The 14,981-nt window shown below is 36.1% G+C and overlaps 2 protein-coding genes across 2 annotated transcripts; both read left to right on the top strand.

The window, feature by feature from the left end:
• Positions 1–1,949: 1,949 nt before the first annotated feature.
• Positions 1,950–8,905, top strand: LOC143450014 (lysophospholipid acyltransferase 5-like). Its single transcript, XM_076950398.1, has 13 exons — positions 1,950–2,114; positions 2,247–2,354; positions 3,127–3,233; positions 3,429–3,522; positions 4,889–4,926; positions 5,059–5,166; positions 5,373–5,443; positions 5,616–5,724; positions 5,910–5,996; positions 6,119–6,285; positions 6,399–6,546; positions 7,003–7,161; positions 7,234–8,905. The coding sequence occupies exons 1-13, from the start codon at positions 2,039–2,041 to the stop codon at positions 7,336–7,338; spliced, it is 1,377 nt and encodes a 458-aa protein (XP_076806513.1). The 5' UTR covers positions 1,950–2,038; the 3' UTR covers positions 7,339–8,905.
• Positions 8,906–9,309: 404 nt separating this feature from the next.
• Positions 9,310–14,912, top strand: LOC143450332 (carboxypeptidase B-like). Its single transcript, XM_076950839.1, has 13 exons — positions 9,310–9,495; positions 10,193–10,268; positions 10,475–10,575; positions 10,731–10,851; positions 11,350–11,451; positions 11,654–11,755; positions 12,277–12,387; positions 12,502–12,589; positions 12,680–12,741; positions 12,897–13,034; positions 13,258–13,342; positions 13,492–13,603; positions 14,457–14,912. Exons 1-13 carry the CDS (start codon positions 9,425–9,427, stop codon positions 14,539–14,541), a joined length of 1,254 nt encoding a protein of 417 aa, XP_076806954.1. The 5' UTR covers positions 9,310–9,424; the 3' UTR covers positions 14,542–14,912.
• Positions 14,913–14,981: the final 69 nt, after the last annotated feature.

Raw genomic sequence — 14,981 nt, 5'->3', positions numbered from 1 at the left:
TCGACATATGATTAGCTTTACAACGATTATTTAAAAAGGTGGAATTATTACCATTAGCTCATACGAATGGCTAATCCGTTCCTTCCTTTTTCCCTTTCCTATGAGTTAATCCTTGACGAATCAGGTGGCTTGACTTGCTCAAAAATTGAATCAAAATTGTTTGGTTTTGCTCAAAATTTTGCAGTTAATTTTACTAATTTCACTCCACCTGAAATCAGCCTATAGTTATTTAGGTATTTTCGGCGGAGCTGTAAGGCTGTAATAATTGTGTTCAAACGAAGCAAAAGGCCTGAGTTAGTAGAAGCTGCAACGTTAAGTGTTTCACACAACATGAGTACGTATGTCTATGGACAACGTATATAGGTTGCCAATAGGTGTACCTACGACAAACGGCCTTTACTCCTCCGAACCACACTCACAGGGTAACACTCCGAGCCATATCGCGGCGAAATCTAGCAGGTTGAATGCCCACGAGGATAGGTACATTGTTCAGTGGTGTAAGACGCAGACTTTCGATCACCGTACCCAAGACGCTGAATATAGCCGAGTCAATTTCTTGAGCGTGGGTACTGCATACTCGGCAGGTGGGCAGTATCAGCATTGAAGCAGAAGTATGTAGACCTAAAGTAGAAGCAGTATGAAAATGTCATTTGCATTGAAATCATACACAATAAACTAGACACCAGGTAGCAAACGTTTCACTTTGAAAAAATTCGTACCTAAGCCAGATCATCTTTATTTGTCACTGTATAATAGCTCCGTGAGCAATTTGGATTATAATGCGACATAAAAATGTTTTATTTGTCAATGTTGACTAATGTTTTTCTCCTTTTGTTGCTAAACTGATGTTAGAAAGCTTTGCATTTAAATAGTCTCTAAGTTTGTAAATCCGTAAAATTCCGTGTAAGTTTGTTTTTCCTTTTTTGCGGAGTTCGTACAAGTCCGCACAACTTTTGTCTTGCACCCCGTTCCTTGAATCGACGTGTACTCACACACAATCCTTAAACTTGCTTAAAGTGGGGGGTAAGTCCCGAAACAAGTTGGCTTGAAATTAAAGAGTAAATATAGCCTACCCAGTGGTGGGATTCAGCGGGTTCGCACCGGTTCTTGGAACTTTAGTGACCTCCGCGAACCGGTTGTTAACAAGCGTATGTATAGGCCTATGTGTATATCGAGCCCGGGTCATTATCGCATGCTGCTAGGCCTAGTGACAGAACCAGTTGTTAAAATATTTGAATCCCACCACTGAACATACCGGTGAAAGGAATTTTGGGTTTAGTATAGGCCTATACAAATGCACAACCACAGGATGCCTTTGTATACTAGACCCCAGCTACTCAAATTGTGACGTCATCTGGTTGTGTACTTGAATTCTAGACCCGAATTTTTAACAATATATATGGTGGTTAAGCAGATATTGCCAAAATTGTATCGCAAATTTGGCCTCCTTTTATGATGAGGACGGCGGTCAGCGGTCATTATGAAATCAACATGTAAAAAGAATCGGCTTTATGACCGCGGTTGCTGTTATTATAGGTATGGCAACTAATAGCAGTAATGCCGGTAGTGGTAGGTGGTAGCCTAGCTTAAGCTTTTTGTTTGAAATACGACTCCATACAGATAGACCATGTCCATAGGTAGGCTAGGCCAGGTTACATGATTTGTAACAGGTATATAGGCTATGAACTATGTGATAATTTAATCGTTTAGTTTTCGTCATTGTCTGTGGGGGAACAAAAAATAAAATATTAACCATTATATAGGCCTAGCTGCCTAGCATGATAAAATAACAATTCCATGAGTTAGAGAGAAATAGTATACATTATAGGTGCCCCGAAATTTCGGCAGGCCAAATTAATTTGGCAGAATTGGGTAAAAATACACAAGTTCGGCTTACAGGCTTTATTTCATACACTCCGATTCTGCATTTCAGAGTTTAAACCTTAGCTTAAACTTGTCATTTTCATTTAGCAATTGATGCTATAGTGTTTGCCTTAAAATAGGGTGTCTTGGTTTTGTATAGTATTGCTTTCTTAGAATGTTAGTGTCGACATTATCTGAAGCTTTGAATGTGAATGAAGCTGCTGTAAAACTATTGCTGACACTTTATGCAGGTTTGTTGAAATTTCCAGCTCTTTTTTCATCTACTTAAAGATGTTTTCTTCTTTCGCAATGCAAGAGTTTATATTTTTTTTTTTTTTCTTCTATTGTGCACTGAGCAGTAATGTACTTACACTGTGTTTCAGGATATATTCTGGCATTGATTCATCGTAGATCACTCTTTGCCGCGCCCAAGAACCATCAGTACCTTTATTTTATTCTTTCTGGAATAGGGATTCTTTACTGGAATTATGGTGAGTTTTGTATAAATGTTAACATTTTAATTCCTTTTTAATGTTCATATGTCGTATCAGACTGCAGAGTATAATAAGTGCACTACTGCACACCCAATAATTTTATGTCAAAGTGACATTCGCAATGTCACACTAGTAATTTCAAACGACTTTGCCGGTTCCTTGGAATTTTTTAAAGAAAACAAGACTAATGTGTTACTTGTATTTCTCAACATGGTACAATCCATTTCGTATAACAAGGGATAATTTATATGACCATTTCGGTATGGTCCCGATTGTTGCCATATAAAATTCTCTACTTACTATGACCACTTTTTCCATCTCTTTTAACTTTTTTCTTAATTTTTCTTTGCCAATTATAAATGCAATGTGACAATCACAATTGTGCCACGTAATAGTTGACTTCATAATGCAGTTGTTTTCCTTTTTATATCAATCAAACACTCATTTTAGGAAAATTTTTTCCAAGGCATCAGTTCACCGTTTAATGTTAATAAAATATATAAATGATGAATTTGTTGTTTTTTGTAATTTTGCATATAACTGCATCGACCCTGGTATGATTATACGGTATTGTAGCAGCTTTTATTATTGTGACCATTCAAATATTATGACCAAAATGGTGTGGTCATAATAAGCGGAGTGTACTGTATTCACATATATTTATTTTATTATAGAGACAGAACATATCATAAGAAATGCTATAAGCATAGGCATAGTATACACGTATATGCCAGTATATACCTCATAATTCCTTGGCTAATTTACCTAGGTTGGGATGTTTTGCATTCATTGCTTTGTGTTGTCACCCAATGGCTTATCTTTCTCGTATTGGGAGGAAGTGTGTATGCAGTGACGACATCATTTGTCTTTCAGTTGGTGCGTGGTAATATTTGTAATACTGCTGGCTTAAACAATGATATTTATTATTTTTGGTATTGACACGATATACTGCATAGATTTTTATGAGAAGTATGTATAAGTTGATGCATGGATGTGAGTATAAATGTTTAACATAATTATTATAATTAGATGTTACGTATTAATTAAAAAGGTTTTCTTTGGTGTATGTAGGGTTACTTAACATTGGGGTATCTCTACTTTTCAACTTCCGACTATGACATAAACTGGTTGATACCACAATGCGTTCTTACCCTTCGCTTGATAGGTAAGTTAAGAGTTAATCATAATGTTTCATTTTGCTATGTTTTGATATCCAGCCATAGGTATCAAACCAATAACAGGTATGTATAAAATAAGAGTTAAATGCTAAGACCAGTCATACCTTAAATCAAAAAAGTGTTGCCAGTTAACTATGCAATTACACTCAAAGGAATTTAAAAAATATATAATATATATACACTCTATGTAATATACATTATATATATATGTGTGTGTTAATTAAGCGGTTATTGCCTAAAATCATGGTCATCTTAGCATTTGTACTGGTATGATCACGCATGGGTTGGTCAGTGGTTCCCTATGATAGTTTCCTCCACTTCCCCCTATCACCAGCATCCTCTTTAGACAAAACAAGCCACAATTCTTCAGTCATGTCTCGCCATCCCCTTCCAGATCTAAACATTTTCTTACCCAGTCCAGATCACTCTACCTCATAACATACCCCAACCGTCTCAGTCTACTCTTTCATGAAACATGGTTAAAATCCTATTTTCTTTTGCAGTGTTCAATCACCACAAATTTGCTGCTAATTACAGTACATACGTTGTGGCTATTGTAGCATCACAATGTGAAAACATTGTACATGATGCTGGTGTTTGAATCAAGTAGAAATATAGTAGAATGTTTCATGTGGGTTGCAGTGTACAGAAGTGTGTAACAGGAATATCTCACATTCATTGTACCTAAACCAACTTACAGTTCATGGATTACTGAAAGTTGATACTAAGCTACAGCTCACTGAGCTCAGTTCTGGCTGTTGGTGCTAACCTACCACTATTCTCTATTATAATATGTTATTCAAAAGCCAGCCATAGAGCAGGTTGACTTTACTGTGCATTGTGACTTTTGAGATGGTCATTACTCACCTTCCTTATCTTCATCAGCAAATTTGCCATACATTTTCAATAGTAACTGGTCAGCCATTATGCTTATTGCTATGCCTATTAAGATTATGTATCTTCAGATAAGCCAACATCAGAAATAAGTTGTTTTCCATTCCCTACAAGATATGTCCTACACATACTTGATCCGAGCATCTAAGTTATGCGCATGGATATGATGATGCCATAACTACCACCACTTATGTTATAGTTAGTGGCTAAAATGCATTTTTGCATCGTTTTGGCAATAAATGCTTAATCACTAAATATTATTGAGGCATTTTTGGTCTGGTATGCATGCCAGCAACTATTCTCTGTTTAAGCTGTAAGGTCAACTTGTTTTAGCACTGTCAGTAATTTTTTATTTCAATTATTTTTCTAATGTTGTGCTGAGTATGTTTTGACTTTCCTGTCATACTGTACCATATTAGTATTGATTTTTTGAGTAACTGTCGAAACTATTCTAAATAGGTTTGGCGTTTGATGTATACGATGGTCACAGAAATGAAGTGAGTTGTTTCCTTTTCATAATTTAAAATGATTTGTCTATAATTATTAGCAGTAGTAACTGTATTTCACTTGCAAGATGAGCGTTTAATATCAAACTAGATACGTACGTTGCAATACCAGTACTGTTGTAGGATGACCTGTCATCGGATCAGAAACAAAGAGCTATAAGAGATTTCCCGTCATTGTTCGAACTACTTGGCTATAACTACTTATACTGCGGTTATATAGTTGGACCACAGGTGATAAATTCTATTGTGATATAATATTAATACAACATTTCTGTTTCAATAGATTGATTAATTTCTGGTTCTCTGTGATGGCATGAATATTATTTAGAATTACACATTTAGCGTATTGTATATTATATGTCTATACATATCAGTCAGTGTTAAGTAGAAGGTAAAGTACTGTGTTATCCTTTCAATTGTGTCTATTTCCTTCACAGTATCCCCTTCAGCGTGCTCGTGCCTTAATAAATGGTGAACTAACAGATTCCCCTGGTCAAAGACCGAACAGGTGTGTTTCAATATAAGCCAGTGATTTTTTGCATAGTACCAGATAATATGTATCTTGGTCCTTGTATTTAGCATAGCATCGTAGATCTTTACCTGTACAATGTGAGATACAGATGTAATAATGATATTATATACAAAATGATACATATATTAATCAATGAATGGTGTTACAGTGTGATGGCTGGCTTCAGAAGAGGGTTTTCTGGGACAGTCATGCTTGGCATTCAAACTTACATTGATATATTTTTTTATCCACAATACTACACAACAAGTGAATTTCAGGTAGTGGAACATTGTTTAGAAATGGTTTTGATGGAATAACTGTACAACAATGGCAATGTAGTACAGATACAAGATATTTTGCACGTGTAAATGCAAACACAACGTGAACGACCACTGCGTAAGCGTAACATTACTAAGTATATATTAAATTCAATATAACAACACTTTGTTCCACTATAACCCAGGGCTCTGGATTTTTCTATAAAGCTGGGTACGTTGCCATCGCCGGTCATAACACCTTACTACGCTATGTATGCATCTGGATGATAAACGTAAGTTTAAGGACCTTCTAATCGTCCTTTGTTATTTCAATTCATTGCCATGGTCCTATTCAAATCATTTTAGTACATAACAAACTTATTTAAGTCTTTAGCCAACCTTCGTTTCGTAACAGGAAGGGGCTTGTATTATTTGTGGCCTGGGTTACACGAAAGATGATAAGACAGGAAAGGCAAAATGGGACGCCGTCAGAAATGTTACCCTTCATAAGTTCCTGTTGGCTCAAAGCTTTCAAGACATAATCAATTGTTTCAACGTGAACACCAATGGATGGGTTATGAGGTTCGTGTTACCCATATTGCAGCCCCCTACGCAGTAAAATCAATAATAGATTTTCAATTAAACAATAGATTTTCAGCTGTCAAAAATAAAGTTAAGTTGTGTGAAATTTACAGATACGTTTTCAAGCGATTACGATTTGTTGGTATCCGGACAGTATCTCACCTATCAGCACTTACGTTTCTCGCTGTATGGCATGGCTTGCATGTCGGATACTTCACTTGCTTTGCATACGAGTTCTTGACGATGACAGTTGAAAAACCAGTATGTATATCGTTAATTGTTAGTCAGATGCCTTGTACTTTCTGTCATAAATACCGAATTCAGCAATAACTGCTGAGTCCTTACAACATTGCATGAGTCAGAGGCTCAGTGCTATTACATATTATTACATACATATTACGCTGTTAGTTCACACTCTATTTAGTCAGCTCAATTATTGTGGTAAAAGTTTTCTCCAGATTTTGTTAAAGCACTGAAACCTAAATTTTCATTTTAAACCCGATTTCACTGAGATCTGGTAAGCCGCAAATATTTTAACGAAGCCGCGTAAATTAATGCTTGTCGCATTTAAGATCAGAACAATATTTAACGAAAAGTTGAGTTTACAAAATGCCGAGAATTTATGAATTTTAGCTGGCGCGCTACTGAAGCTACTTATTTTTATTTTGGTTAGAGTTAGAGGTCTATTATAAAAAAGTTTCTTATTTTAATTTGCAGTTTATTACGCTTTTGCGCGAATCGTCGTTCGTTAAGAAACTGAAATCCATCTCGGTGTTAAGTTGGATTCCGAGCGCCATTGGCTTCTTTTACCTTCATTCCCTGTTGGGTTATTGCATGATCGATTTTACCCTGCTCACTTGGGACCGTTATCAGCCGGTGAGTGTTTCTTGAAGTAGTTTTTGACTTGTACATTCTATAAGGCAACTCTCAACCTATATCTTATCGTAGGTGCATGCATCCATCTATTACCACGGCCATGTTTTCTACGGTACTTTATATGTTTTGCTAACACTGCGAACACTACTTGTACCTGCTGAGAAGAAGACGCAGTGATTTGTGTTTCAAAAACGTTTATCCAACCCAAGAATCAGGCAATTTAACCTATCAAAAGTGAGACATCGTCAAAAGCACCAACGTTCTATCAGCTGCAAATATTTTGCCTCCGATAGAGTAAATTGTATTTTGGTCCAGTGCTATATTGCAGGAGTTTTCAACCCTTTTATAGTTGTTGCCCGCTTTTGTTCTGTAAAATATTTTGTGGCAGACTTTTCAAAGTTCTGCGTAAATGGGTTATAGAATTGTTAATTATAATGGAATATTTCACGAGTAAATTTACCATCCCTTACTTTCCTTCCTCGGGTCTGTCTCAGCCTGAATGCTAAAACAAGACTAAAATTTTGAAAAATAACATCTGAAATAGAGGAATTGACTGAGATTTCAAGAAATGAAAACGAAGTCTGGTAATAAACATAAATAATCTGGCCCTCTGGTTGCGAACCGCTGCTTTAGTGTACTGGAAGCACATTCTTCATAGAACCGTGCATTAAAATGCTCGGTAATCTTGGCACATGATAATAATTTTAGTAATAATGATCTCTTATTTTGTTACATTTATGAGATCATTATTACCATAATTATCACACATATTCCTAATTCTGAACACCTGTATAGTATTAAACTGACCTGGACATCTAGCATTTCAATGCTTTTGGTGCTGGAGAATTTGCCATGCCCCCAAATTTGTAAGTTTTTTACTCTTAATAATTAGTTCTGTAATATTGACATTTTTGTGGCTTAAAATGAAAATATTTGCCCCCCCCCCCCCCCAAAAAAATATATTTTTAGGCTGGCTACACCACTGATCGGTTGATGTGGATAAAATAACATCCCCTTTAAAATTCAAACGGATTTACTCTTCTAAACTTACTGCCTATCATGATATTATAGCATGGGCGGGGAAACATTTTCTCCTCGAAGGTCGCGTTTCAGTTATCTGGGAGTTAGTTTGCTTGCAATTCTTGAACAAAACATCACAAAGATTAGATTTTGGAAGCAAGCAAATGATTAAACGGCCGCACTTTTCCTATCCTGTACTAGAGTATCTGATATGCATGTAGTTCACTGCGTGCGTTCAGACTTTCGCTACAGCTGTGGAATTGCTGGACTTCACACTGCGCATGCCCAGAACAGGAAATGTTGTTATAAGAAACGACTTAACATCGGTCAAATTTTTACAGCCCCAATCGGTCTGTAGTAATAGATTATGTTGCTTTGATTTGTTTGGAAATTCTGTGCAAGTATTTGCGCCAACGCAGTTATATAAAAGCAATATTTGGCGACTAGTCAGTAGCCATATTATAGTGGTGTTTTGTATCTTCTAAGAGGTACGTTGTTTTGAGTTGTTTGCGTTTGCCACTTCTCGCAGCGTTACTTGTGCAATTAATTATTCTTTGTTAGTAGTTTCATGAGTATGGTTCTACAGATGAGTTGATAAAACTCTCCTAATGTACCTGGCGCGTAATCGTTTGTTGATTGATTTTTAACCCATTTTCTATTTGAGTTGAATTACATGATTTTTGCAGAACTGCATATTGTTTGAATACAGTTGATTTATCGCTAACTATTAGATTGTTTGTTACAAGCTCAGAGCAAGTGTTCGGCACAAACATGTCTGGTGTTTTTCACAGCATGCGTACGATGAAGTCGACTTAAGTTGGCACGTTTTAATACTTCCTTAATACACTATATACAGTAACATCAATAATAAACACTTGATTTGGGATGGTAACCCAAAGACTGCGTGCAGCTCAACTGGTGTCAACTGCAGCCAAACTAAAAAACTGCTTTGGGACATAAGTGTGGTGTCAATGACCATTTTAAGCGTTAGCTTCCGCATTCTATTTACCTGGTTAGTTATTAGAATATGTAAGTCAAATTACCCTAACCTCATAATGCAACCAGTAAGATAAACAATGCGAGCAATTTTATGCTCTACCATCAATCATGATTCGCCAGAATGCGAAAATTTTGCAAATAATCGTGCAAACACCACGTAATCAGTGTCTGGGTATTGCATTACTGTATGACCAGTTAAAGCTGATGCATTTTCCCAAAGTAGTTTCAACAAAATAGTGTAAAAATGAAGCTCTTGGTTGCTTTAATTTTTAGCTCAATTTTAGTCGTTGTTTGCAGCAAAGTCTCCTACAGAGGGTAAGTGATTAATAGAACTAACTCAGAAACGCTGACTGCGGCTGTACAAAATTTGTAAAATATAAGATAAGGCCATTTTTACGACTAGCTCACATAACCAATCCTTTGCAGGCCAACTATCATGTTGTTACGTATTAGGTCACAGCTTGCGTCAAAATTTTCGTCTGAAAGAAACGTTTTGGTAAAGTAGCTGTGCTCGACGGCATATATATAGGCTACGTATAAGAGTCATTGCTTCAGTAAAGTTTTACAAGTAAGGCTGGGAAAATGTATTTTGCTGATAACCATTTAGCGACTAAGGGTCTTAGCATATACCAAATCTATTTGTCATTAGGGCGAAAACATAATCTAATCTTCATAAAAGAAATAAGATGTACAAATGTTTTTGTGGTCTTTCGACATAGGAAAGTGCTCAGTTTTAATTTTAGTTTTATAGGGTTAATGTTTTCTTTTCAACATAAACTTTGAGTTTAAGATGACTTGCAAATGAAACTTAATAATTTTGCCTACAGCTAACAATTTGGCTGGACATTGTTGGCAACTACGGTATAGCTATATTCGCTAGCTAACGATTAACGCCTAACAGCTTAACAAAGTCAGCTAAATTTCCAGCCGTATCAGTGCTCTATGATGTATCAATATGCTTAAATGCAATGTTTTTCGCTTTTGTTATAAGCTTTTTATATTTGAAACGCAGAGCCCAAGTCTTAACACTGAACCCAGGGAATGAAAATGAGCGTGATATACTCAGGGAACTTCAGGTTAAATACAAGGTAAACCAAATGTGTTGTTGTAGACCTACAGTACTATAGACTTATAGAGTATAGATCATGTGGCTAAATGTATTTTACACACATCATCGTTCGATTACTAGTATGATCGACGTAAAATGGCTTCTGCCGTTAATTATTTCCTGCTATTTTAACATTTCTTGGACGCCATTTTAAAAGCTAAACTGGGTTTAACAACTTTTTGTCAGTTACGCTTCTGGCGTGATCCAAGACGCCACAATGGACCAGTGGATCTGCAAGTGCCCAGTGATGAGCTTTTAACAGTCAAGCAATTACTGGTGCTAAACCGGTATGAAACTAATAGCTTTGTAATGATTGTCATAAAAACAAATTATATTGTGAATAATAAGTGAAATAATGTCGTCAAAAATCAACAAAGTTGTGAACATATTCAACCAACTGTGAATACGATACATTTATGATTTGTTTACCTTGTTGCAAAAGTATGTCATTTGAAGTCGCCATCGACGATTTGCAAGAAGCCATACTAGCTCAAGTATCACCACGGGAAGCGCAGTTTACCTTGGCAGATTTCGATTACAACAAATACCATACATTTGCAGAGGCAAGTTAACGCTCTTGTAGCATATGTCTAATATATTGCTGATGTTTAAAACAGGGTTGTCGGTTGATATTTGTTTGTTCAGTGTTACTGATTAAGGAAAAGTTAAACTCATTTCCAATAAAAGTGACTTTGGTGTTTGGTCATAAGACAAGTTGCTGATTAATCTAAATTTTCCGTAACGTTGACATTTTACAACAGTTAATGCAAGTTTTGCAAAGAGTTTTACCGAAACTTCCAAAGAGTTTCCGGAATGAATCATATAGGAACACCCTAAGTAATCAATATTATATCACCGCAGTGGTTATGATAGACCGAACTTTCATTTGTGATGTAGGCCTATATTTAATAACGGCGTAAGGTCTTCCAATATTAATAAAACCACAAGTTAAACTTTAGCTGCTATAGATCTCTCTTACGCCAAAAAGCATTCCGTTGGATGAACAGGTAAACTTAAAATGAGACGGTAGCAGGGAAAGTATGATTTTTATTTTTGTTCAGATCACTGCATGGACAGCGAATTTCGCAAAGGCCCACTCCAAATACGTGACAAGAATAAAAGTGGGTACAACATACGAAAATCGGACGTTCTACGCGTTAAAGGTCAGTTTTGCGCTTGTTCACTGTAAACTGACTTGAAGGCATTGCAATTAGCCTTAAGATAATAATTAACCTCGGCAACACTCCGACCCCTTAATCCGTTATATCTTATTAGTTATTTTTTAACCAAATGCCATATTTGGTATTACTGTTTGTTGGAAACCTATCTTAGCGCTCCGACTCGTTTGTATACCTTGCTTTTCAGATTAGTACAGGAGGATCGGGAAAGAAAGCTTTTGCTCTTGATTGTGGGATTCACGCAGACGAGTGGATCGGACCAGCTACCTGTATCCACGTCATTAAAAACGTGGGAACTTTCAATTTGGTCACTTGCGTGACACTTTCATTTAAAATATATCTACCTAATTACTTATCACTATCAGTAGTATAGGCAGGGTTGTCATACCGTCCTTATTTCTAAAATTTGTGCGTATTTTTAAGGTCTGTTTCTTAGAAAAAAATTTTGTTTTTATTTTTGTCTTATTTTTATGGCAGAGGTTCCTATTTTGGGCATTTTGACACCTTTAATATACCGTTTTGTAACAAAGAGATGCCAATATTAAGAACATGCAAATAATGTCTCGTTTAGTTTTTTGTTTTTTTTAGGAACATTCATTGCCTTCTCCTGTTGTGCACTATTTAACTTTGTATTCTTCTTTGTTTCCTAGTCTTCCTTATTTTTGAGCCCAGACCGATAGCAACCCTGAATATAGGCCTATAATGCATGTTTAACACGTTGTTCAATGCGTTGCACCTAAACGTCCAAAACAACTTTATTTTATTAGAAAGTAAAGTAAAGACTAGCTATCATCACAACGTACTTTTCAGCTGACAGAATCTATAGGAACAAGTGGGCTTGTAGGTGACCTACTCAAAGATGTCGATTTTTATTTGATTCCATCATCAAACCCCGATGGATACGTATATTCTTGGCAATCGGTAACGTATCCCTTTGAATGTGTTTTAGAGTGCGTTTTCCTGTACACGTTATCATCTATCTTATATCTTGATTCCTTGAAGCGTTTTTTGCGACATCCTTTGATTACCTTGCAGGATCGCATGTGGAGGAAAACACGGTCGCCAACATCCGGTAATTGCTTTGGAGTTGATCCAAATCGTAATTGGGATTCAAACTTTGCAGGTAAAATAAAAACTTGCTTAATCGTAAATTCTATTCTTTTTCCTGGATGCTATTTGCCTAAATTCGCTTGTTGTCTGAATTTCATTACAGGTAATGGCTCTAGCAACGATCCATGCAGTGACGATTACCATGGACCTCACGCCTGGTCGGAAGTAAGTCCTTAATTGTAGCGGTCACAACTGTTTCCATGACTTCTAAAGTTGTCATAAGACTTTTTCCGTGAACTTTCAGCCTTTTAAACAAGCGTATGGTTAACTGGTTGCGGTAACAAAACCACGAAGCCTATAAACTCGTCTTGCCGTTTTAGGCCAACGTACGGGCTCAGAGAGATTTTGTAAATGGAATTGAAAACCTTCAGGGGTACATTGACATTCATTCATTCAGTCAGCTTTGGATGTTTCCTTACGGATATACTTACAAACACGCTCGAGACTACGAACTGCTGGTATAAGACTCACTATAAGCTACAGCAATGAAACGTAAAACATGAATGTAAATAAGTACAGTAGATGAATACATAAATGAATGTAAAATATGTAACTTTGAAAGAAAAATTTCGAGTTTTTGTAATTTTACAGGGCATACTGGCATTGATTTTTAAGAATAATAACAACTTAATATTGTAAGTTTAACCTTATAAGTTTAATATTACATATATTTATTGACAGTCCAAAATAGCTAGCGAGAGCGTTGCGGCCATAAAAAGCGTGCATGGTGTAGTCTATACGCCCGGGCCCATTGCCGAAGTAATATGTAAGTCGGAATTTTTGTTTTGTGGCATAGCATATGACTAATGTTAGGCTAGGCCTTGTGTATTATGTTATCGAATATTATAATTCTAAATCACATAAAGATCATTTATTTGGCTATAAAGTTCAAAGAGTGAAATTAATTTGTAACAGACGTGGCATCTGGAAGTACGGCTGATTACTTTTATGATCACTTAAAGCTGCGATGCGTGTTTGCAGCTGAACTAAGGGACAAAGGGCAGCATGGAATGCTTCTTCCAGAAAGGTAAGGGTTAACCTAGTGGCAAATGTGGCGGTTGCCACAGGCCTCTGGCAAGTTACATCAAGTTTAATTCAGCGGAAAACTTTTTTCATTTGACTGTACCACACTAATTCTTTTGGGCCGTCTCTTAATTTTTTAAGTGACCCCTGTCGGCAGCTTCTCTTTTCAAGACGGTGTTTTTCATATCTTTTCTCTTTTTCGGCAATTACATCAATTTTTTGATAAGAAAATACATTGAAACCACATTTTTTGTATCAATATATTGGGAATGATAGGTAGCAAAAGATAATAATTTGAAAACAGTACCCAGGCGGGAGCAAGGTATAGCGTTATGTATTATATGCCACCGAATAACAAGTTGTTATGTAGGTTAAACAAGTTATTGTTATTTCGGTACTTTGCAGGCTTAGCTGAACTTTGATTTGACATTTCTGGTTTATAGCCCCACTACTGTCTCATGAGATACTGGGGCTTTTAAAGTAGCTATATAGTTCAATATTTGAGCCTGAATAAACACAACTAGGTATTAAGGACAGCTAAATATACATCCAATACCACAATCCATTTAAAGTTACCAAAATCGTTTTCTGCAACTCACTAAAATACATTCCAAAATGTCCCAGTTGTTACATATAATTTAAGTTTTATGCCTTTGTCATTTTGTACTTGGGAATTTTTCTACTGTGTATATATTTATGCGGTTCCTTTTATTTTTTGGTAAGTGATGCATTTTATAACTTTGCACACATTTTGCGGCTCTTTAGTCTGACAAAAAGCTTTGGATCTGCTTTTCCAGATAAATGCAACTTGATAGGCCATATCCTTTAAACTGAATTGTTTTTGATTATCTTTGCAGTGAAATACAACCAACAGCAGAGGAAATATTTGCTGGGCTGTTGGTGATTGCGAGGAATATTAGAGAAGGCAACTGCGCTCTTTAAAGGTTAATTGCCGGGAAGGATGCTGGAATTATCTGCAAACTTATTATGAAACTCCTTAAATACGAAATTGTGCGTGATTGCGTGGTCAACAATTATTTTCTTTTGCTATGATCCTACCATAATATATTTAGTATTGCAATGTCTTGTTGAATAGGTCCACTTTTTAATGCTATTTTAGGACATACTAACTTGATTATGCATTGTTGAAAAAGGAGAAGAATAAGGTAGTTTATCTTCATATAAGCTTTGCCCTGTGTTTATGGCCATCAAATTCATAAAGTCCTGCTGTAGGCGAAAACCTTTATAGCCTACGTTGTAATTAACTCTTCATATATCTTGAATAATATATTATATGCAAATGAAACGTATAACATAGTGGTTAATGACAGAAGAGAATTATAGTTTTAAAAGATCTTTTGCAGTCTGACAAGGTTTTGATC

Source organism: Clavelina lepadiformis, chromosome 3 (assembly GCF_947623445.1).
Source record: "Clavelina lepadiformis chromosome 3, kaClaLepa1.1, whole genome shotgun sequence".
NCBI classification, from domain to species: Eukaryota; Metazoa; Chordata; class Ascidiacea; order Aplousobranchia; family Clavelinidae; genus Clavelina; species Clavelina lepadiformis.
This window is presented reverse-complemented; position numbering and strand designations above follow the sequence as displayed.

Coding starts and splice junctions, on each gene's coding strand:
- LOC143450014 (XM_076950398.1), top strand. CDS start 2,039: ATGTTAGTGTCGACATTATCTGAAGCTTTGAATGTGAATGAAGCTGCT. Junction 4,927..5,058: donor ACGATGGTCACAGAAATGAA/GTGAGTTGTTTC, acceptor GTACTGTTGTAG/GATGACCTGTCATCGGATCA. Junction 5,167..5,372: donor GTTATATAGTTGGACCACAG/GTGATAAATTCT, acceptor TTTCCTTCACAG/TATCCCCTTCAGCGTGCTCG.
- LOC143450332 (XM_076950839.1), top strand. CDS start 9,425: ATGAAGCTCTTGGTTGCTTTAATTTTTAGCTCAATTTTAGTCGTTGTT. Junction 10,852..11,349: donor AATACCATACATTTGCAGAG/GCAAGTTAACGC, acceptor ATTTTTGTTCAG/ATCACTGCATGGACAGCGAA. Junction 13,343..13,491: donor GCCCATTGCCGAAGTAATAT/GTAAGTCGGAAT, acceptor AATTTGTAACAG/ACGTGGCATCTGGAAGTACG.